Source organism: Equus quagga, chromosome 1 (assembly GCF_021613505.1).
Source record: "Equus quagga isolate Etosha38 chromosome 1, UCLA_HA_Equagga_1.0, whole genome shotgun sequence".
In the NCBI taxonomy this organism is placed as follows: Eukaryota; Metazoa; Chordata; class Mammalia; order Perissodactyla; family Equidae; genus Equus; species Equus quagga.
The window spans coordinates 52316863-52341063 of record NC_060267.1 but is presented as its reverse complement, the minus strand read 5'-3'; the positions used below and the strand labels follow the sequence as shown (position 1 = coordinate 52341063).

The window sequence follows — 24201 nt, the reverse complement described above, 5'->3', positions numbered from 1 at the left end:
TATCCTGTCTTATCCTATTCTACTCCTTAAAATGCTGATCGTGACCCGCCAAAGGGATTTCATAGCCCACTGACGAACACTGACTCACAGTTGGAAAAACATTAAGTCCATAAGCCCCCGCCACCAGGTCAATAGTTGGTTGTTTACATTCCAATGTAAGTTAACTTTCATAATTTTTAAAAAATTTCCTCCTAAGAAGTCAAGCCTATCAAATGTCTTCACTGAGTACCTAGAAGATACTAATTTAGACAAAGAGAGAATTAGCTTTAAGACTAGAGATGTCTGCAGAAGAAAGAGTAGTTAATAGATTTAATTGCGTCCCCCAGGGTGACAGTTGTCTGTTTCGCACCTGAGCCCAGTGCATGGCATTGGTGACAGCCCAGGCTTTGGAGTCAGCAGGTGACGGTTTGATGCCACCTCTATCTCTTTGGTTCTATGTTCTCCAGCAAGTTTCCTAACTTGCTAGGTTCTGATGGCCAAGGTCCTCGTCTCCGGAATGGGCCTTAACTTCCCATCTCACGGAGTTGTAACGGAGATGAAATGCCAGTGAAGGGTGCTTCAGATACATACCCAGTAAACGCTAGGTGTTCTTTCTCCTCTGACTGAAGGTGAACTATGAAATACAGCTCTGCTCTTAAAGAGGACAGACCACATGTGCCCCTGCTCCCAGTTCCTCCTGGCTTTCCAGGAAGACTTCTGAGCACTCAAGCACAGACGCCCCAAGTTTCCCATGATGCTGATACGAAACGAAAAGAGTCAGCCAATGCCCCAACCGTAAGGGGCTTCTCTCAGGATCTAAGCCCAGGCAAACAGCACAAATTAGGCAAGTATCAGGGGAGCGGCAAGTAGAACTTCTGCTCCATTACCCTCAGCTCAAATGCTTTCCAGAACCAGACCGCTTCCCCTGGTGAGGGGGCTGGCACCTCCCAAAGTCCTCCTGAGTGGCCAAGCACCAGGTGAACCCCCACATCTGGTCACCTTCTGCAGCTGCTGGCTGGGACTTAAGCTTGGGGATGTAATTGCAGGAACCATTCCTGGTTCTCCCCCTCACCCCTCCAAGTCCTCCTTTATCTTCTTTGAGCCATAACATTAATTTTGAGAGTTTCCTTGACCTTCTAATAAGGAGAGTCTTTCAATAATAAAACAACTGGAGGGTCTGAAAAGCAAGTGCACACTTGAGCAGCTGTGTCACTTACCAACCATAAGACCCTGGGGAACCTCAACATTCTCATCTATAAAGTAGAAATAATAGAACGTGTATCTCAGTGCTGAGTACACAGAAGGTGCGCACTCCGGCTCTCTATCCCAACCATGAGTGAGACAATATGCACGTGCATGCGTGTGTGTGTGTGTGTGTACATCGAATGTTAAAGGAAAAGACAGTGATAATTAAATAAGACAACACACGTGAATGTGATTTCTGGAAGCTTCCACAGAAAATGGACATAACGGTTTCTTCTAAGAGAGAACGACTGGGGTGTGGGCTGAGAAAAGAGTCTTTTCTTTTCCTTTTATATACATATCTAGATATACAGAATTACTTTTATAATAATAAAGGTTAATAATTTCTAAAGAAGAGTGTAATTAGTAGCAATATTCAGTTGACTCAAATATTTTGTTTTTGCTGAGGAAGATTCACCCTGAGTCAACATATGTTGCCAATCTTCTTCTTTTTGCCTCAGGAACATTAGCCCTGAGCTAACATCTGTGCCAATCTTCCTCTATTTTTTGTGTGTAGGACGCCACCACAGTGTGGCTTGATGAGCAGTGTAGGTCCACGCCCAGGATCCGAACCTGCAAACCTGGGCCGCCAAAGCAGAGTGCACCAAACTTAACCATTACACCACCAGGCCAGCCTCCAAATACATTTTTATACTAGGCTTTCAGGAAAAAAATTATGGTGTTAACTGAGACAGACTCACATTGAATAAGTGAAACTGGTACAAAAGTCAATGTTACATTGTAGCTTTAAAATCACATTAACATTTTATCTAGACTTCTCTGACACCAAAAAATCACTCTGATTGAGTTGAATTTACACATGATCTAAAGAAATAAGGTTCCCACTAACTCAAAATATATTTCGTTGTTATAAAACACACCAGGAAACAGTGCCTTAAAGAGTCTACAAGTTCATTTTACGTTAATGCACGAAATACTGCATTTTCTTAGGAAAAACATCTAAGAAAGAGTCACATAAACATATCATTGTGGTTATTGTTGGGAAGATGCTCAGGACTGTGCAGCTGGAGGCGGGGCAGAGCTGGAGAGTCTGCCTGTAATATTTATAATTTTTATAGGAATAGATTAATATATTATGTGTCATTAAATATTAATTTTTTAAAAAAATCTTTGGAGATGATTTATTCCAAGTTCTAATTTTTCCAGATGGGGAAACTGAGGTGCGGAGACAGAAGAGAGACTCCTGGCTCAGATGTTTTCCTCCCAACCTCACTTGCAGGGGTGACCAGTGACAGCGACATTTGCCACAATTCACCACAATACAAAATCATGGTGGGCACGCGGGTGCCAAAATAACAAACTGAGGAGCTGATCAGCAATAGTCAGTAAAGGTTTTGTTAAAAAATGAGATTTTAGTTACATTTAGTTACAGTTAGTAAATGAATTTCTCAGCTTCAAAAAGGGCTATGAAAATAATTTTTTTTGTAATAATCCCAATGGAAATTAATGTCATATTAAGGCTGAACACAATTACATACAATATTTTCATACTGTCTGAGCTACTTAAAACTGCCTTCTGAAATTGGCCTTTAACAAGGGAAAACAGTACAACAATGAGGAACTAATGAGAACCATGTTAGTTCAGTGCTTGATAAAAATCAGGAAAGGCAACAGCCAGAAAACCCGACTCTCCCTTGGGTTTCAGCTCGGAGCAGATGAGAAGCAGCCATGGACTGGAAGGAAACTCACCTCTTCAAAGACCTTTCACAGGACCTTGGGATGGGAAAGAACTTAGGCTTTGCAGAAAGACCCAACAGGAGCTCCCCAAGGACGCTTTCTGGATGCTCAACACCTCCAAACAGACCCAGTGGGTTGACCATGCCCAGTAGGCTCTTCCAGCTCTGGGACCCAGATCCCCGGCCAGGCCCTGCCCTGCTGATGCCTCTGGTCCCATCCAGCTGAGCCAAGAGCCTGAGCCGCCATCCATCCTCCAGGATGCAGTGGCCCTTCAACCCCGGCAAACAGTCACTAATCGTGCCTACAGACTGACGTCACGGGACTGTTTATGGAGCGGCCCTGCCGGAGCAGTGAGATGGCTGAGGCGAACGCTGCTCCAAAAATGCTTGGAATGCATCTCGAACAGGCAGCCAGAGGCCTGGCCTAACTTTTATGGCTATTTTTAAGATACCTCTATCCCTGGCAAGGCTGGGTCGGAGCCTGAGACCTCAGTTTTATTTGACCACATTTATCTCCGGAGGTCACTGAAAGCTAAGAATAAGAAGGGTCATCGAATTCCCAACACTATTTGCCAGCAAATCAGGGTAAACTGCTCATTTCCCACCACAGAAGTGGTTTTAAAAGCTGGCTTTGGGGCTAGCTACAGAGCTGTGTCTGTTTCTCACAATCCCTCTCCTTCATAGTCCCTTCCCCATTCCCGATTTCTCTCTCTCTCCTTCATTTCTATTTCTCACACTCACTGATAGTTCCTGGCTTAGAAAGACATAAGTGGATCATAGTTCCATTTCCTAAATCTCCAGAGAATTTCGTGATGCCGACATGCCTGCACAGCATGCAGTGAGTAGGACCCACCTGAGCTAGGGACTCCCGTCGACAACTCTTCTCTTCTAGGAAAGGTCACCCCGAAGTACACTTCTTTTATTGTTACATCTAGGTGATATGCTGGCCCTGTTCTCTAGACACCTGCTTACACTGCAGAGTAAGGCATCTCACAATTTAAAATGTAACCCACTGGTCTTCACACTGCAGTCAGTGATACCACCAATGAAAACTTCAACTTCATCCCTGCTCCCTTACACCCCTTTGGGGGCTCCCCACTTCCCTAAGAGGGAGCCCGCACTCCTCCCTATGACCAACATGCTCTTCTTGGTCTGGCTCCTGTTTTTTCTCGCAGCCTCATCTCTCATAGCTTCCCCTCTCACTGCAGCTCTAAGCACTGAGCATGAACTAGCTCCTCTACCTGGAAAACACTGCTCTCCCTGGACCTCCTTCATGCCTTGACGCCCCCCTTACCCTCCACCACCGTTCCTTCCAGCCCGCTCACCACCCAGGCTGGCTTGGTCATGTGAATGAGGAATATCATCAAGATTATCTCTCTGGCCACCCTGCTGATTCTTCAGGTTTCTCGTCCCTTGAAGCTTCCCCTGAACACTGAAGTCTGGTTTTGGTGCATGGCCTCCTTCCTCAGGGCTCCCAGAGCTCCCTGCCTTTACCCTATTGTAAATTATTAAAGCTATTTTTAGTTGCTTGTTTACTTACTCATCTCCTCCATCTGGACTCCTTGAAGGAGGCGCTGGGTCTTGTTCCCTTATATAACCAATGCCAAGCCTATAGTAAGGTCTCAAAAATAGTTGCATAACGAACCCATAATTCTCACTGGTACTAAGGAAAAAAAAGTTTGATGTTCCAAGAGTCATTTTTTTTTTTTTGATCCTGGAATGATCTATTTTCTGCAGATAACTTTTCTTGGCAGAAATATAGAATGTACTTCCTATGCAGGCACCCAGTGATAATTCAATTCTGCCACTCAGTGGCAGAATTTTTTTTTAATGGGCCAAACATAAGCCATGATCCCATCTACTTAAATGGAAACAATGAAGAGAAGAGTTACTGAGCTTTGTATCTGGCTGGAAGATCCACTGACTTTGAAGGCAGGTACGAGAAAGCCTGATCTGAGCCATGTGTGCTAACAGTACCTGGGCATGAGTTGTTTCAGCTGAGTTGTACGCATTCATCTTGACTTCTCACGAGGGAACTATCTCTTACTCCAAGATCACATGCTTCAGATAGAGGTGATTTCACTCCAACCCCCAACCCCAAGGGCCCCAACGGCCATTAAAAGCACCACATTCCTCCGGCTACAATGATTGGTTCTGGGTAGGTCGTGCATACTGATCCTAATCAGTGATCTTCAGTAAGACTTTTGCTGGCGTCATTGGTAAAGAGGTATGGGTCTTTCCTCACTGGACTTGGATCCAGTGTGATACTGGCCTGTAACTGCTGGTCTCCATATGGAGCTTGAAACTATAGTCAACATTGACTGGAGTAGAGTTGGGAGAGGGAAAAAGATTTGAGAAGACCTTGACTGAATCAAGTGAGGCCTAAAATTAGGATTATCCTCAACTTTCAATATGGAAGCCATTAAAGTCCGTTTGTGGTTAGGGCCGTTTAAGCCACTGATATATCTGGAAAGCATATTCATTGTGTTACTGGAAGATCTGATGGTCAAGCGCAAGGTCAGAGAACCTCGGTGCTCTGGATAGACATGTGCTTCTAGACCAACTAAAGAAACAGTGTGAGCCTTGTTTCATCACAAGACAAGTCACACTGGTGTTGCTCCCCACTGCACATGGGGTAGAGCCTTGTGTTCTTGGATAGATGTGAGTTTCACTTCAGAATCTGTCACTAGAAATCTCTATAATCTTGGAGAACTCTTCAACTTTCCAAACCTCGGTTTCTTTCATGTAGAATGAGGAGTTTCAACATGATGATTTCTATGCTTTCCAGTTATAAAAATGATTGTAAAATTCTCATATTTCAGTGTCTGCTTGTTTAATGTAGACCTGTTGCCTAATTTCATGGGCCCTGCTGGAGCAGATCTAGATGCTACAAGGAAAGGCTTCAAGCTGGTACAGACCCTCTGTACAATGGAACTATATCTTTTGGATCTAGCAGACCCAAATCCAGAATCATGGACAGACAGTCTGGCATGCCAGCCACACAGAGAAGTGACCCCCGGGCAGTGCATAATCCAGCAGCAAGTCTGCCTGGAGATGACAAGTCCAAGAGCCAGACTCTTTATAGCCCCCAGATACGAAAATACTTGAAACATACAAGCTGATATCAATTGACATCTATGAATAAATTTACTCATTTATTCTTGAGTCTGGCCCCTGATTTTGAGTCTTTTCTCAGTTGGTTAGAGTTGAACCCCAAAGTTATTGATCTTGGGGCCAGAATACCCTTCTATTTAAATCACAAATTGGCAAAGTTGTTTAACTCAGTAATCTGGGTTGGGAAGACCAATTAGGTTTCTCTCTTTTGTGGTCTCAGCCTGTGAATCTGAACCTAAGCAACTGTCTCACAAATGGCTGACCTTGGGTACCAAGGTCTCCCAGGTGGGCAAGCATGACAGACAAGCCCAAGGTCATCAGTGCTGCGAACACAACTGAAACATTGCTTCTTCAATGGAGGCATCGACAGCGTTGACATCTGACACTATCGGGGATAGTCTAAGGAAGCCCTACATTTTCCTAGCAGTACCTTTTCCTAGGTTTTTGTTATTGTTGTAGTTATTGTTCTGTTTTTAAAATATATAAGGTGTGAACTTTGATCAAGTCCTTCATGGGGATTATCATTTAACCAGGGTACAAAAGGGTTAAAGAATTGATTTCCCTCTGCTTGTCTTCTCTTTATTTGCTCTTATTGGGTACATAGTGAAGTTTTATGTTTCTTGGCTTCAATGATCCCTGTGCTGATGTCTTTCAATCATGACTGTAGTCTGGATCTCTCTAGAATTCCAGCTTAGTGTGACTAGGAGTTAGGTGAAAATTACTCCTTAGATTTCCTACTGTCATTTTAAATACAATATGATTGAAATCAAATTCATCATATGTACTATAAAATTAGATTCTCTTAGCATCTTCTCAATCCCTGTCAATGGACCCACAATTTCCCAGTCCTCTGACTTCAGCCCTAACTTTGGAGATCCTTGACTCAGACTCTCTCCAATGTCTGTTGTCACGAACTTTGCAATATATTATATGATATAGCTCATCTTCTCCCTTTCTCTTAATTCCTTCCACCACCCCTGTCTATGCCCACCATGGCTCATGTCTGAACACTGCAGCACCTCAGTTCCCCTCCCTGAGTTCCCCTAATTCTAGTCCATCTTTCTCTCTGAGACCAGATTAATTTTCCTAAGCCAACGTTTCCCTGGCACTAAAAATGTCAGTAACTTCCTATTGCATCACTTTAAAATTGCTGTAAGATTTCCCATTATCTACTTCATCCTACCTATTCAAATTCAGCAATGTGTTGTCTTATATGATCCTAGGAATTTCTACATATATTGTATCTCTGATATTATTCCCTATTAGTACCTCTCGAGCACTCTCCTTGCTAACTACCAAGCCCCTAAGTGTTATCTAACATCCCAAGTTCATGCTCACCCCCATGACTTTGCCTATGCTGACTCCCCATTTAGGATACTCTCTCTTTCTGTCGTACAACTCCTCGTGGCCCCTCCAGGAAGCCTATCCTTTCTATTCTAGCCCCCACCAACCTCCCTCTCCTCTGAACACCCACAATATTCATGGTCCATACTAGATATAATCACTGAATAACCTGCTATGCCTATCTGTTCTGCTTCTTTTCTTCCCAACCAGACCATAAACCCCTTAATAGCAAGGACGAAGCTATATACTTCTTTGTTCCATAGTGTCTAGCAAAAGGCACTCAATAAATATTTGCTGATTCATCAAGATTGATTTATAGCAATGAGGAGGGGAATAGGAGACAGAGGGAAAGGAGAATGACATCATTCTAGGTCATCCAGATAATTCCTTGGATCCACTGCTTCTGGTCCTCCGCTGCCCACCCCCTCCTGATTACTTTACCTGCAGAACTGAACTTCCCGGTCAAACTGTGAGTTTTCTGGCTGCGTTCCCTCCTTCAGCTGGCTGACATTGAAGAAGGAGAGGGTGTGGTTGACGAAGCCATGCAGAGTCCCGTTGTGACTGTAGGTGTACTGGTACACAAGGCGGGGGATAAAGTCGGAGGTGACGGCAATGACAAAAGCCTGAAGGACAGAACCACAAGCCCTTGAGTAGTGGTCAGGAGGGATGCTATCCAGGTGGCACAGAGTCCATCTGGCTGAGACTGTCCCCTTTTGGGCTCCCCATCCAGTGGTGCTACTCTGACTGACATGGATGTTTTTATCCCTGAGCTCATGCAGCTGACTTGCATGGCTCTTCCATCCTTGATACGTGTAAATAAATCTACCAGACAGTAGCTGTCATGAGAGTGAATTACAACCACTGCGGCAAAGGACGCTACGTCAGTGTGAACCGTTCCGTGCTCCGGGGATTAAATCACCTCTGAGATATGTGAATTGACACCGGCGTTGGCCAAGCCAAAACGGAGTGGAAGATTTTCTGAGAAAATTACTGACAGGATGAGAATGCCACTTCAGTGCAATGGGAAAGGACACTGAATGACCATGTACAGCTGCCCTGAGTGACACCAGAAAGCCGGGAAGACCAAAGACATGGTTCCACAGTTCCCTCAACTTGACCATCGTATCTCAGCACTTTTTAGCACATCGTGTAACGAAAGTTGTTCTTTCATCCATTTTACTGAGGAAAAGGGAGACACGGGGGGAAGGAGTGGATCCTGCTGGATGGAACCACACATACCCAACATTGCGTCTGGCATATCTAAGCACTCTATAAATGTCTGTGGAGCAAACCAAATGACAAATGTATGATTGCATGTTTGAATGTGGAGGTACTTTCTGGAAAGAGAATCTTAAATCTTTTTGGCAGGTGTTTATACTGTATTCTGCACCAACAATTAAAGCCCTTTAAAAAACGTAGTTTAGGTAGTGTTTTCTAAATGTATATACGAGTGTGGATGGCCCTAACCATATTTGAGAATGAGTAACAACCTTATAATAATCATAGCTACCACTTACAAAGCACTTACTATATGTCCTTTCATCATCCCATTTAATTTCCAGCATGATCCTATCTGGTGGATACTCTTATTCTCTCCCACTTTTACAGATAAGTAAAGAGGTCTCAGAGAGGCCAGGGAAGTCAGCCTTCATGTCTTTCTGCCATGTAGATGGAAGTGCTTGGTGCTCAGGGCCTCTCTTCCAGTAGACATAACTCCAAAGTAGCTACGGATCTATTTTCCAAATTGCACCTTATTTCTCAGCCTCAAGATGTGTGCTTCCTACATCAAACATCCAAAATGCGATGGGCTGATTCTCTCTGCCTCTCCTCACCCCTCTCCAGCCATTTGATGTGTTTAGGGAACCAGGTCACAGCCAGAACCAGGGTTCTCTCCCAAAGGAGAATGGGCTGTGGCTTTCTTTGCGTGCACTGAGCTGGCTGATATTTTCTTAGGAGGTGGAAGAAGAGCCTCTGCTTGGCCACCACGCACACAGAATGCAGAAGCAAAAGGAGATATTGGCTTGGGCCCAGCAGGATTTCCTCTGAAATGTGGACATGTCTGGCAAGGCAGTTAAGGAAGTCACAACAGGTAGGACCGCTCTTCTTCCATGTCCTATCTTAACCTACGCAGTGCCAGAGTCCATGGGGATAATGAAGACTTTGCATTGACAACTTGGAGGAACCGTAATTAGGAATTGCAGCCTGGGCAACACTCCAGGTATTGTTTAGCTTAGGACTAGAAAAAGAAAGGAAAGAGATGGGTAGATATGTGGAATTCTTTCCTCATTATTCTTGGCTCTGAGGAAAGATGTGATTTTGACTTTTAAGGCCAAGGTATGCATTCTAGTAGATAATTACCTTTCTCTCTCTCAGTGAAATTAACGATAAAGTTGCACAGCCCTGGTGACAAGGTGATGAGTTAGAAGGCATGTATGAGCTATTAACCAGGCGACTGTCTTAAATAGAGCTCCAAATGGAAAAGGCCAGGAGGTAACAGGGGCTGTTTCCTGCTTTGAAGCCCTCAGCTCCGTTGGAAAGCCCTTCCCACAGAGCTAGGGTGTCGTGAACGTGAGCACTTACATTGATGATAACAGAGAACTTGCCAATTCCGGAGAGAATGTCAAACCAGATCCCTGGAAGACAGAAAGGAGAGCATCTGGCTCACTCCGCCCTCCGCGCAGTGATGACAACACTGCAGCTCAGGGTGAAGCTGTGCAGGCAAGTTACCAGTGGAAGTTTGCCGGGCCCCCCAGGAATGGGCTTGTCTGGAAAGGCTTAGGTGCCCCTCTGTCTGGAAACCAGGGGGACTAGGAGGGGTGGATAATGTGGCCTCATAGGCCTCCCAGCACCTGAAGATATGAGGGTGAGGGGCTCAAAGGGCTGGGGGCGGGGAGAGACAGAGGGAGGGCGGGGGGAGGGCGGGGTCTGGGCCTGTCACAGTCCTTCAGCAGGGAACATACCAATGTCTTTGGTTCTCACAGCATCTGGCCGTCTCAGCTCGGTAACAAACTTCTTTGCGTCAAGTCTCACTTCAATGACGTTGTTGAGTAGGGCAAAGACAGGTGCCAGAGGAAAGGAGGCCACAAAGAGGGTGACGAAACCAAACTGGATGACTAGGAGAGAGAACAGCAGAAGCTTCACCAGGAAGCAGCAGGATTTAGATGAATTTTGCCTGGCAGCTATGGCGCCTTGTCTCTTCTTTTCTTTTTAGATTTTTTTATTTATATTTTTTTAAAAATCCCAGTACCTGAGCTAACATCTGTTGCCATTTTTTTTTTTCTTCTTCCCCCAAAGGCCCTAGAACATAGCTGTATATTCTAGCTGTGAGTGCCTCTAGTTGTGGCATGTGGGACACCGCCCCAGCACGGCCTGATGAGCTGTGCCCATGTCCGCATCCAGGATACCAGCGAAACCTGGGCCGCTGAAGTAGAGCCTGTGAACTTAACCACTCAGCCATGGGGCTGGCCCCCTTTGTCTCTTCGAACCAGGGTCTCTTTTCCACCTTGGCCTCTTAGCTCCTTTTTCCTCCTGCCCCACCATCATGGGTCTTTCTTTCTCAATCCTTGCAGGCCTAGTGCTCAATGCCAATACTGGGGAGCAAAGCTCTATATTAGGCACAGTGAGGAGATACGAGAAAAGGAAGTCTTGACTTTCCTTCCTATCACCCTGTAGCTCCAGTCACCACTCCTGGTCATCTAACTCAGAGGGTGACAAACGTTTTCAGTAAAGGGCAGATGGTAAATATTTTTTATGTGCAGGCCATATGATCTTGTCACAGTGACTTAACTCTGCCATCATAGAATGAAAGCAGCTATAGACAAAACGTAGACAACTGGGCTCGGTTGTGTTGCAGTAAAACTTTATTTACAAAAGTGGTAAAGAAAGTGGGCTGGGTTGGGCCTGTGGGCCGTAGTTGGTCAACCCCTGATGTAGCTTTAAAAAGATCTCCCAAATTTGGCCTCTTCTTTCCATATCCATAGTCACTGCCTTTATTTAGAAAGTTTATTCATTCATCACACATTTATTGAATGTCAGGCACTGTGCCAGGTGTTTCAGGAGGCAAAGGTCTGTTCCTGCCTTCAAGGAGCTGGGTGTAAAGTAGGAGACAGAAATATACACAAAGAAGCACAGCAAGGTTTGATGTGTGCCAAGAGAGAAAGAAGAATGCACCGGAGATAGCAGAGACCGAAAGGAGGGAGAGCTCAAGCCTGTCCAGGGTGGAGACTAAGAAAAGTCTCCATTTCAAACACCTAAGCTTAGTCTTGAAAGATGGGCCTGTCATTCCAGGAAGACTGGATTAAAGAGAGCCTTCCAAGCCACAGAGGCAGTGTGAGCAAAGGAGCGTTGGCAGCCTGTGCCCAACGGAGGGCTGTAAGGAGTCCAGGCCCTCATCATTTCTACCTGAACAATCACAGCAACCTCCTGACAGGCTTCCTTGTCACCAGAATCCTATGCTTCCAGAGTCCATTCACCCCAAAGCCCCCAGTAACCTGATCCTGTCACTTACCCACTCATGCAAATTTCTGTGGGCTCCCCTCTGTTTACTGGATATAATCCAAATCCTTACCTTGGGATGCAAGTACTTTACAATCGGCTCCCAACCTGCCTCTCTAGCCCCGTCTCCCAACATCTCCCCCTCAACCATCACGCTTCTGCCCCCAGCACTCCGAACTTCTCACCCTCTTGATTTTCCCTGAACACGTCAGATCCTTCCATTCATTTGTGCACAAGCACTCATTCTCCAGCTAGCAAACGTCTATGCATCCCCCACACCATCCAGAAGCCATCTCGCTGGGAAAGCCCGTTCCCCCTCCTGGGCCTCCCCCAACTTTGTGCACGCCTCTGTTACACCCATCACCACGTGCTGCTGTGACTGATCTGCTCACCTGTCTTTCTTTCCCACTAGAAAGGCAGGGGGTCCATTCTTTCTAGGGGTTCAGTCCATATTTCCTGATGCCAACACAGTCCTTGAGTCCCAGGAAAGTCACAGTTGAATAGGACTAAGGGCAAGTTATTTAACTGCTCTATGTCTCAGCTACTTCAACTATAAACTGAAGATAATAATACCCACCTCATAGGGTTGTTATAAGGGTAAATGATATTGCATATATAAAGTGCTTAAAACAATGTCTGCCTCTTAATAACTGTTCAATAATATTACCTGTTACATGTAAGTTTAATTTTTTTGGAATAAATATAAACATGTGGTGACGGCTGCAATATATACCAAATACTTTTATGCTAAACAGACACAAATTTAAGGTGTAAGCACTGAACGAGGATCAGCCAGCCTGACTGCTAGCCTGGGTGTTTCTCACTAGCCGCATGTCCTTGGGCAATTCTCTCTGTTCCAGTGGGTTTCAGCATCCTCATTGATAAACTGAAGAAACCAGTTTAAACTCCCTTCAGGTCTGATTTGCTGTGATCCTATGATTCTCTTGGACAAGCTTCAAGATTCTAGGATATTCAAATAAAGAATGAAAAACCAGGATCCAAACTAAAAAAGAAAAATTAAAAAAATATATTCACAGAGGGATAAGCCTAACCACAGTAGAAGTTTCAAGAAACAGAACACTCATGGAACTTTACCCAGCACAACTGCTTTTGACGTGGCAGTTTGCTGGGGCCCACAGTTGTGGATTATGCTCTTGCTGATACAACTCTGTCATGGCTGTGGTTCTGGATGCCCGATGGATGCTCAGCAGGCCCTACGAGACTAGCAGGTGACAGTTGGTGGCACAACATACCAGAAGGCACAGATTTGCCAAGGCTGGGCCCTTGGAATGGCCGCCTTGCTAGCTGGCTGGCCAAAAAAGATTGGGGTGAGAGGTGGGGAGGAGAAATCTTCAAATACAAGCTCTGGGAGCCAGGTAAAAATGCAGGGTCTGTCGCATCTTTTAAATGAGGCATTGCAAATGAGGAATTCTCATTGGAGTTGGGGGAGGGGGGGCGTTGGGAGGGCAGAGGGGGTGGAGGGGAATGGAATTAACAAGGAAAGCAAAACAGATGTTAGACTAGTTTTCTAAAACCTGTAAAAGGCATGTCTCTATTTAAGTATATATATATATATATATATGACCGTGTCGTTATTTACGGAGTTCTAAGTTGGTCTTCTCGATTCTAACGAGCTCAGTTCTACAGGGCAAATGTTCTTCTCATAAGTGACTTCCTCCAGCAAGGCTGTGCAAACTCTGCAAAGCCTCAGCAAGAGCATGGCAAGGAGACTGACGGGGGTGCGAAGGGGCAGGTTCCTTCTGAGTGACTATAAACATGTACAGCAGGCCCTCACCACGCTCTTGCAAGTGGCGCTCAGAAATCCCATGTCCTTCCAGGATTATAAGAAAAATGGGACTCTCCACTTGCTCTCCTTTTTTCACAGGAACTCCAGAGGCAGCCATGAACCTCTCCTCTGGGGCTGCCCTGACGGTTTGCTTTTTTACCTTCACAAACTCTCCAGACACAGGCTTTCCTATATCCCTCTTCTCTTGACACAAAAAATTTCCAGTAGTGGCTCTCGAATAGTGCTCTCTACCAGTGTTCATAAATTATGCCGACTCCATAACACAAGTTCTCTTTCTCCTTGCCATGTAAGTCTATGTGTTCAGCACTGGACAACCTCAAGGGAGCGGGCTCAGCCAAGGTCAGTGGTGCTGGGCCTGGAGTGAGAGGACACTCCTGTCCCCTCCTCTGATGTCCCTCCAGGGTTTCCTGGGCCAAGAAAAGCCACTCTCTGCAGATGTCCCATCACTGCAGGTGCTGCCTGCTTGGCCTGGGTACCCTGTGCATTTCCAGGAATCAACCCAGAGGCAGAAACAAATAGGAAGCTTTTTTTTTATCTTGGGGAAAAAGTATAAAACCATAACCCTCTAGCATACAGATGCCAAACCCAAGACTTGCTCTTTTTAGTCAAGGGTTTGAATGCTGTATCAGATGGGCGTCCTTCTGGGTTCACTTCAGAGGACAGAATGATACTGGCCTTCCCCAACACCAAGATTTGCTTCTAAAACCAGCCAGCAATGCCAGAAATCCTCAGGGCACTGCATAATAGAAGCCAGCTTGCCTTGACCAATAACAGGTTAGACCTGCCCAAGCCAATTAGGGAGGAATCTATAAGTTGATTTTCAACTAAATCTTTACAAAGCCTGCTGTAAATTGCTCCAGAAAGGCTGAGCTGGAAGCACAAAGACTGGAAATACTCCTAGGCACAAACCCCATTAGTTTCCTCTTCTCACCACCGGCTCTGTACTGCCCGATGCTGGAGACAATTAAAATCTGGGCCTTGATTACCTGGGCTTAGGTTAAAATAACAAGAAGGAGTAGATTAAACTAAATAGGATGGCATCCAGCAAGGACATTCCAGGACAATCTGCTCAAAGAAGAAAAATAGTGTATTAGGTAGAATAGAGTGGATCAGCCAGGACTGGCGGAAAAGCTCTTGATGGAACACAACTCTGATTATTTATTTAAAATTCTTCAGTGAAAACATCTACCCTCCTAACACACACACACACACACACAGCCTGGCATTCAAGACCCTTTGTGATATGACCCTAATTTACTTTTCCCCACCGTTGCTCTGTGCTTGGGGCTGACATTGAGCTGGTATGCTCAGAGATCAACTCTGCCTGCTTTCTAACCATGTCAAAACCATTTGTACTTCCCCAAGCTCACCATGTTTTCCACATTTCTGAGCCTTTCTACAAAGCACTGCTGTCTGTAACTTCCCTTCTCTTCTTGTCTGCTGGATGAATTACTACTTGTCTTTCAGGGTTACCTCAAACTTAACCTTCTCTACAAAGACTCTCCTCCACCCCATTCCCCACTGGGTCACCCAGGCAGAACTGGGCACTGTGGGTATCTCGCCTCCTCACACCCATAATGCCTTGCACATGTTGCTCTATTTGTTTGTTTGACTTGCTCCCTGGAGGGGAAGCCCCGTAAGACCACAGACATATTTGATTCTCTTCTGAGTCCTCACAATTTTGTGTGTGCCTATTCCATAGCAGATGGTCAGATCTGTTTCATAAATACAAACTTATTTTCACCAGCTGTAAACACAAAACAGAAAAAGAGGCAGAAAACTAAAATGCGTGAACTGAAAGCATTGTACTTAGTGATGGTGAGGCGAGGCGGAGGCGTGAAGTACTCACACCTACCCATCACAGTTCTCCGTGCACAGAAGATTTTAAGAAAGTTGGAGCAAAAACAGTCAGTTAGGAGAGTCCAATTCTAATGAAAATAATTATAGCTTCTTTTTAAACTTTCTATAGTGTAGTAAAAGCAACACAGTTAGCTTAAGAAGAATTGAAAACTGGGGGCTTAACAATCCCCCGCTTCATGAGCCGCTAATAAGCAACGCAAGGAAACAACTGAGGGACACGCTGGTGTGAGTTTGTCTCCTCACTGAGGAGGCAGTTACTGAAAAGACTGAGTTAGAAACAGCCCATTAATGTAAACCCTTATGTAAAACACAGCAAAGAACGGTCATCCCTGTTCATTTCATCAGTTCGTATTTCAAGGCTGTGCCCAGTGATCTCCTCCTGCTAAGGGCAGGGGAGGCCAACTGTGCTCAACACGGAGAGTGTCCGATGGAAGAAAGAATTGCAAGTGTTGATTGACCCTATAAAGAGGAAGAGATAATGAGAAGAAAGGGCATGAGCTGGTTCCTCAGCCTGAGCCTCTATTGCTTAGGAAAACTGTAGAAGTCTTGAAAGAAATGTAAGAAGATTCTCAATGCCCATCACTCACCATTCATTCATTCATTCATTTATTCACCCAACAAGCATTTATTGAACATAGGTTATATATTGGGCACCATGCTTGTTGCTGGAAACAGAGATGAATGGATAACTGTGTCATCCTTCCAAAAGCTCAGAGTATGCCCTGGGGAAGGTGGACATGTAAATGGGCGTTATGGAGTTAGAACTCCAATGGCAGCACTGACAGAATACAGTGCAGCACCAGGTAGGAGTAACTCACTCTCACCAGCAGATCTGTGGAGGCTTCACAAATTCACAACCCCTGGGTTTGACATGAAGGACAAGTAGAAGTGGCATCTGAAGGTTGGCTATATGGTTGGGGGTTAAGATCTTTCTTGCAAATCCACTGATCCAAATTCAGAAACAAACCACTTAGGAAATAAAGACAATAAGTGGAATTCCCTTTCAATCTGCATGGAGTCACCTGGGGTTTATACAATGGATGAGGCTCAAATTCAGAAACCCTGGAAGTCATAACAGGAAGAAACAGGCTTGAAGTTAACAGCTAAGTATTAAGAGTTTACTGCACACGTATCAGCACAACTTTGAGACAGATCAGCAAGGCACATTTGGCTCTGGCTTTTCTTCATTTCTTTATGATTAAGGGGACTCAGTCTCCACCTTTTCCTCACCCCACATGAATGGTGAAATATTAGCTTCTTCAGATGTAGAGAGACGGACCAATGACTTCTTGAGAGTCCTGCTACGCAAGAATTCAAAGTCTACTTATAACAGTGGATCTCAGGTCGATCCTGTGATATAGCCAGTCCAAAAGCAGCCCTCTTCTCTGTCTTGGGAACAGAGGCCAGGGTCATGGTTGCCTTCAGAGGTGGACCCTGCCAATGGTCACAGAAAAGGACAGGAGGATGTGGCTCTCAGCCGCAGGAGGCTTTAAAGGCCTGGACACTATGGATTTCTGGAAAAATCTGCCCATTGCTCCCTTTCCATAGCCTCTGCTCAAAACTCCAACCCCTCAGAGGTCATGGTGCTTCAACCAACATTTCCTAAACATCTCCCATGTGCAGGCAGCATGTTCTCTGGTTCATAAAATCATCTCAGTGTCAAGTATTATTATCTCCATTTTACAAGCGAGAAAACTGAGTCTCAGAGAGGTGAAATAATTTTTCCAGGGCCACACACCTAGCAACTGAAGATGGTTTCTGATGCCAGTCAAATTCAATGTCCTCTCACCACACAAAAATGTAAATACTCAACCCAGGGCAACATGGTCCCTCCCCCCACCCCAGTTACTCTCACGCATCTTAGGTTTCCTTTATTTGATCCTCCAATCTTATTTCTAATCTTCTTGTCAAAGAATGAACTTTTACTGATACCAACATCACCATCAATATGAACAGATATTTTCACTCTTCAAAGTACCTTCATTCACCTATACCTATGTTCTACAGCTGGCACATTGCAGCTGTCCCTGCTGTTTTCTGTGTTATTGCTCCTGTCTGGCCTGCATTTGAGCCACCTCAAACATCTTACATCAATGGACCTATTTTAGCTTTTTAAAACTAGAAAGAATCAAGTTGGTGAGATGTACTGATTCATTTCCAATTTTCAGAGGACAGCTTGGTGAATTTCCAGTAAATGTTTATTGAGTGAACAAATGGATGACCTGGCTTACTCACTCTTGCTTACTTTATCCACCTGCAAAATGGGAATGTGAAGGCCAGTTATTCATTCATCCTTCTTCCCATCCATCCATCATCCCATCCACCCATTTGAGCTGTGGTAATGCAGGCAGTGAGGTGGAAGGGCAATGACACTAGTCATGATTGTAAAGAAGTTCCCAAGAAACAAAGCATCACTGAGGACCTTTGCTTTATTCCTTTGCCCTTACATCTTCCCAAAAGGCTGTGAAAAAGTCAAACAAAGAACACACAATTAGGTTTATGGAGTTTTAGAAAAAAGGTAATAAAGAACAGAGAAAGGAAGGAGAAAGGAATATGCAAACTTAAGGACCCATAATGGGTCTATGGTTGAGCGATGGAGTTCACTCTGAGCTTCCTGGTCGTTAGAGCAAGAAGAGAAATGGGAAAGTGATAGAGTTCTCGGTAAGTTTTAACCTAAAAGATGGCCTTCAATTCATTCATTCGCTCATTCATTTCTCAAGCACTGACTGGACATATGCTGTACGCTGTATGTCAGGAGACTCTGTAGTACACTGAGGGGTGTAGTATCCAGACATTCCATTGCCTTTTTTCTTAATTACTTATGGGGGGTGGGAGTCCGAGCACAGATGATGCAAACAGCGTATGCTTCAGAAGCAAAAGGAGAGGAATGACCTGTGACTCACCCTACTTCCCAGAAATACTGGGATGAGACCCTGGATGCTGCCTAAACTGTGTTTAAATGCCATTTGGCAAAGATGGCAGGTGCGTGATTATCCAGTGGGATGACTCAGTTTGTATAAACAGGATGGCTCAGGGAAAGTCATTTCCTGGTCCTTTGAGCCATTGACTTATAGCATAGACACTTGGAGTTCTGTGACAGAATATGCAGGCTTCAGTGCTGATGGCTGTGTGGCTATTCTGGAACATTTCATCACTTACAGCTAAGACACCCTTGGGACTAGTTGTATACATCCAGTCTCTGTTGAAAACTTGGAATTACCCAGTGTGGGCTCTACCATCCATGACCAAAGAACATCACAGTTGGAAGGAATCTTGGGTGTCACAAAGGCATCACTTATCTGAAGCCTCAGTCCCTTTACTCTTTCTTTAATACGTGGCTGCTTTTACTTGCTCATTTCCAGGGTGGAATATCCAGTGATGTCTGGGGCCAGCTGTTTCCATTGCTCTTTTTTCTCTGTCTCAGTTGTAAGTCACTGAGACATTGAGGTGCTTGTTATAAAGCATTCTCATAGCAGTAGTTGACTAATACGTGGGGTATTTTGCCTGAACTGCATAGATAATTTTATAAGTCCATCAATTTGTGTTGCTGTAGGAGACCTGCCCTTAGGAGGAGAGCATTGCCTGATTATGAGCACTTCAAAATAAGGGATCTTGCCCCCCCCCAAAGGAGGGGGTCAGAGGTGGACTGTCCCAGTTAAATCAATACAGCCAGGGTGTCTGGAGAGCTTTGATAGTGATGATGTCTGTAGAGTCCAATTGTCACTTTGTCTTTAAGGTCCTCACTATAGGATCATCCCTTTCATTCTTTACTCTTCTTCCTTCTTTATCAAACATTTATTGAGCACTTACTATACGTCAGACCTTGTGGTTAGATGCTCTGAATGAATAAGACACAAATCTTGACCTCCAGAAGCTCCTATCATGAATAACATGAACCTAGGCCATCGGTCTTCAATCGAATCACTTATTTACCTGATAAAATGGTGATAAAACTTTATGAAGTGATTTTTTGGGAACTTGCACTAAACTCCTCTTATAGGATTAAATTCAGGCCTACGTTTTAATGGCAAATTCCAATCTGTAAAGGTCAAATGGCTGCAAGTGTCCAGAGAACTTAGCTTGCAGCTCTTAAAGCAACTGAAGAACTTCCTTTCCTCAGGCCCTGAGGAAAACTCCACAACTGGGCTGGGAGGGGCCTGCGGCAAAGCAGCCTTGAAGCCCAATTTTGAGGTTCGAGACAATGATGATTAATGTCATGGTCTGCTCCTGGGCCAGCATTCTTTCCTCCCCTCAGAGATGGGGGTGGCGGACTCCCCTTGAAGTCCTTCCTAGTAAGCTCCTCGGGAGAAGGGTTTGATATTGGAGATTCCCTCGAAAGCTTGCTGCTCCCCTCACAGGTTTTTCCAACTTAATCCCTCACTCTCAGGTTTCTCTTTGTCTGGAGCCAGCCCATCCCCACCACCAATCCTGCCCAGAGGTAGCTCCCTACCCCCAACACCCCTTCCTCAGGCTGACTTCCAGCCTTCCCCCCGACCCCCAGCTTCCCCTTCACTTCACGGCCCCTCCCCCGTGCCGGCTGGGCCCTGGGCCCTGCTTCCAGCTCAATTTAGAAAAATGTAAATATAATACATCTCTCCCCGCTGCCTCCCTCAAGTGATGACCCGCCTCGCCATTACAACTGACAGGCTGGGAGTGGGCTCAGTGCACTTCCTGTCTGCATGGGTGGTCCCGGGGATCACAGGGAAGGAAGCTGACAGCTGAGTGCAGGGCCAGGGGTCACCATGTCAGGCACACCAGAGGGAGCGGGCAGCTTTGGTTTCACTGCTCTCATTTTTGTTCAAAGCCCAAGACAGGGGCCTTTCTGGAATTGGGGAAGTCTAGCCTATTGGGAAGGAAAGAGGAAACCCCACTCCACCCCATCCCTCCACCAAAGTCCAAGTTCCTATAGGTCCTGACGAAATTCTCTCGTGGAATGCTCTGGAAAGGGGCTCTAGCCTCAGCTCCACTAAGAGGTCTCTGGAGTGACCTTGGTTTCAAGGTGCATTGCTCAAGCTGGTAGGTATGAACTGGGAAGCCAGAATGGGAAGGAAGCTTGGAGGTTACCTGGTCCACTGGTTTGAAACTCTTTATTCTTGTCAAGACACTCAACAAAAAATGATTGTGTACACCACTCACTTCTGTTGGTGTAGCCAGTTCTGTGCATATTGAAACCTCCCTTGCTCTTTCATTCAAAAAAAATCTAGGAATACAAGAAAGTGAGGGTGCCATTGACTCTGTTTTACCTTACATTTTTAATATATATTAGTAGTAGTAATGCATTATCTGTGACCCATTACAGTTGATTATGACCACAGATCAGTGGGTTGTAACTCTGCAAAGAAAAACTCATCATCTGGTCTAATTCTCTATAATGATCAAGGAAGAAAGTGAAGCCCAGAGAGATGCTATGACATGCCCAAGGTCACACTGCTAGATAAAGGCAGAGCTGGATTCGTACCCGAGTCTCACCTGAGACCCTGGGAAGATGGGAAGGAGAGAGATTGCTTGCTCTGCCCTACAGTGAACATCTGAAGATAAAACAGCCTTTCACTTTGAAGACAGGGGTGCAAAGAAATCAGTGGTATGTAGTAAGTAGTGGTATGATTACTATCTCCAAGTCTTCGCTATCCATGGGGATGGCAGAAACTATGGCTTCCAGCAAGGTTTTGACATTGGTGGACTTCAGTCTTCTCTCCCACCAAGCTGTTTCCCAGAGCTGCTACCTATGAGCAGCACGGACCGCTTCATATTACGCCTTCTCTCATTTCACTGGCTTACTCACTGGAAAGGAGTACATAATAGGCCTGGGATGGGGGAGGGGAGAAGGCAGAAGGGGAGGAGGGAGAAGGAGAGATATGAGAGGAGGAGGTGGCAGAGAAAGAGAAACAGGGATAACCACTATTCTTGATAATCCGCTCCCCGGATTATCAGCCCATTAATAAATGAGAATTGACGGCAGCATTACTAGAGTGAGATTGTTTCAGCCGAGATAAGACAAAAGTGAAGCCAGAGAAATGACACCCTCACTTACTCAGTCACTCCTTTCCAGGTTTATCCAGTATGTCTTCAGTGCCATGTGTGTCAGGCACTGCACGAGGCCCTGCAGTTGGGGAAACTGCCCTTGAGGTTTCTCAGCTAGGCGCCTGGAGGGTGATGGGGCCACAAATGCAGCATAGAACTCAGAAAATAGTCATGGGAATTAAGTCGCCAGGCAGAAGAGCTGAGAAATGGCTCTCCTGAGATGGATTCTCCACCCAGCCTTGTCCGAAGTCTCAAAACAAGGCTGAGGTGGCGGCTGGGAGACCGGCCTCTTGTTTCCAGTCCAGACTTGGTTCTGCCTCAGTAGGTGGGTACTCAAACCCAAAGAAGTTGGGAAGAGCGGGTAAGTAGAGGCCAAAACAAACAAGAGGAGGGACAGTTCTCTATAACACACCTGTGCTTGGTCCACGGGAAGCTGCGGAGACCTGACTGCTCTGAAGCAAACACAGCTGTATTTTTTCCAGGACAATGAGGCCTTTTCTTGTAACCGTTTGCACACCTTTCTCTGGCCATAGACCCTAAGGTCCTGGAGGGCCCAGGCCCCATTTTTTCCCTCTGTGCCCCCAAGGCCTGGCTCAGGTCCTACACAGCACTGCCCCCAAGGACGGCCAGGAAGCGGGCGCTGCAGAGGGAAAGACGTGAAATTGGAGTTGAGCTTAAACCCCAGGCTGAGGGAGCGCATTCCATTCTGTCCACTTCCACGACAACTCCATCTCTGAAGGCAGAGAAGCAACGGAAACCAGAAGTGACTTTTTCTTTGACTTTTTTTCATAACAAACATGGTTCACTTTTGTTTTGGGAATGAAAATTGTTGCATATAAAAAAATTCTATGAACATGTCCATGGTGAAAAGGGAGGCCGGCCCAAATAAAAAGGGATAAAGGGAAGTGAGGCGTCTAGTTCTCTGTCACTCAAGAAATACTTTACTGAGCAGTTACTATGTTCTGGGAACTGTGCTGAGTGCTATGACTGGAGAGTGATAAGACTCCGTCTCTGCCCCCACAGTGCCCCCGTTTTCTTCTACACCAAAGCAGGTACAGAAGAGGGGAGAGGACCTGAGGATGGGAGAGCTAACACGGGCTTCCAAGAGATGTATGTGATCCTGAACCTCTCAGCGGGAACTGGCTGCAGGCAGAGAGGCCGGCACAGGCAGGTGCAGACTGGTAGTTGGAGACAAGCAGGTGCACAGGAGCAGAACTGTGAAGGGAGGGCGGAGCAGGAGCAGCTCATGATACCCTGGGATGCTACGCTAGGGATTTGGAGGATTTTAAATAGAAAAGCGAATGTGCTCTGGTTTGCCTTTTTAAAAAGCCATTCTAAAAAGTGAGAAGGAAAAAGAGGGAGTGAAAAAGGACGCAGGAAGTATTTGCAATAATTCAAAGGAGGAATGGTAAGGGCTTAATGGGAATCCGAAATTCTTAGTAGAGGCAAACTCATAAGGAGCCACGAATAAAAACGACTCAGAATCATCTTGAGCAGAGCTCTCCCCAGCTAGAGTTGACTCAAAGTCAGGGAGGCATCATGGAGAAGACAGGGTCTATGCCAATTCGTGGATGCTCCCCCTGAGCACAGGAGTTCAAATTCGCAATTTCATGGGACAACTTGGATGCAGCTGCAAGGGTGCTGATGCCCTGGTCTCTGAGGGGGCCGCGTCACAAGCATTTCCATCAGCTGAGTGATTCTTACGGGTCTTAGTGGACATAGCCAGAGATTAGCGGAGACTGACGGCCCTTGGCTCTTCAAAATAACTATCCAGCTTTCACTCCAAATAAATGAATAAGTAACTATAATCACCAATGCACCTCCCTTTCTATGAGAGTTTGGCAAGATGCAAGCTCATTACTAAGAAAAATGAGATTTCCTCTAATGACTATGTGAAGGACAGAGGAAATTCATCTCATCCCCCACGTTAATGGCCCCAGGACCTCAACGCTGGGGAAGCATTTAAGAAGCTGGAAGAAGGTTCTACAGCGATAATTGAATTCCCAAGTCAGGAAGATAATAGTGCTTATTTTCTGGATGACTAAAGGAACAAAAGTTTGTGGGTTTTAGATGAACAGATGACAAGAAGAGCCCATTTGAGATGCCAGACTTGCCAAGGAGAGCCCCAGGGCGTAGATGTCTCCGAAAGGGCAAACATCTTGGAGTGTTTATGTCTCAGGCTTCTGAGTGTGATTCTTAGATTTGCCTTGGAGTCTGGTGCCCTCAGTTTTTAAACATTACTGCCCAACCCTGCACTAATGGGGCGAGAAGATCCTCCAGGGCTCACTACATTCAAGGGCTTCAAGCTGTTTTTAGTCACTGCCCAGATTAAAGAGAAAGAAATTGGAGTCTTGACAATAACGATGGTGGCCATTATTCACAGAAAGCCTATGCACACTGAGCACCATTACGTGACTACTCTATATTCATCGCTTATTGCTTCTCAGAACCATCCTATAAGGCCGGTGCTATGATCACCAAACCCACTTTTTAGAGGAGGAAGCTGGGCCTGGCTGACTTTAAGTGTCAAGCCCAGAATCACGTAACTAGCTGCAGCAGGCTTAGGACTGGAAGCCCGGGGGTTTGACTCGAAGGCCCAACTCTAACCACACTTAGCCTGCACTGCTGGATGAAGAAATCATT

At 45.5% G+C, this 24201-nt stretch overlaps 1 protein-coding gene across 1 annotated transcript in view; it reads right to left on the bottom strand.

The window, feature by feature from the left end:
- Positions 1–24201, bottom strand: part of ANO2 (anoctamin 2) — a 325024-nt gene that overhangs the window by 5885 nt on the left and 294938 nt on the right. The window contains exons 21-23 of the mRNA XM_046676889.1: positions 10337–10489; positions 9957–10009; positions 7818–7999 (exon numbers count right to left, since the gene is read on the bottom strand). Of these exons, the coding sequence (XP_046532845.1) occupies positions 7818–7999; positions 9957–10009; positions 10337–10489 (388 nt within the window). The remainder of the gene's footprint in view (positions 1–7817; positions 8000–9956; positions 10010–10336; positions 10490–24201) is intronic.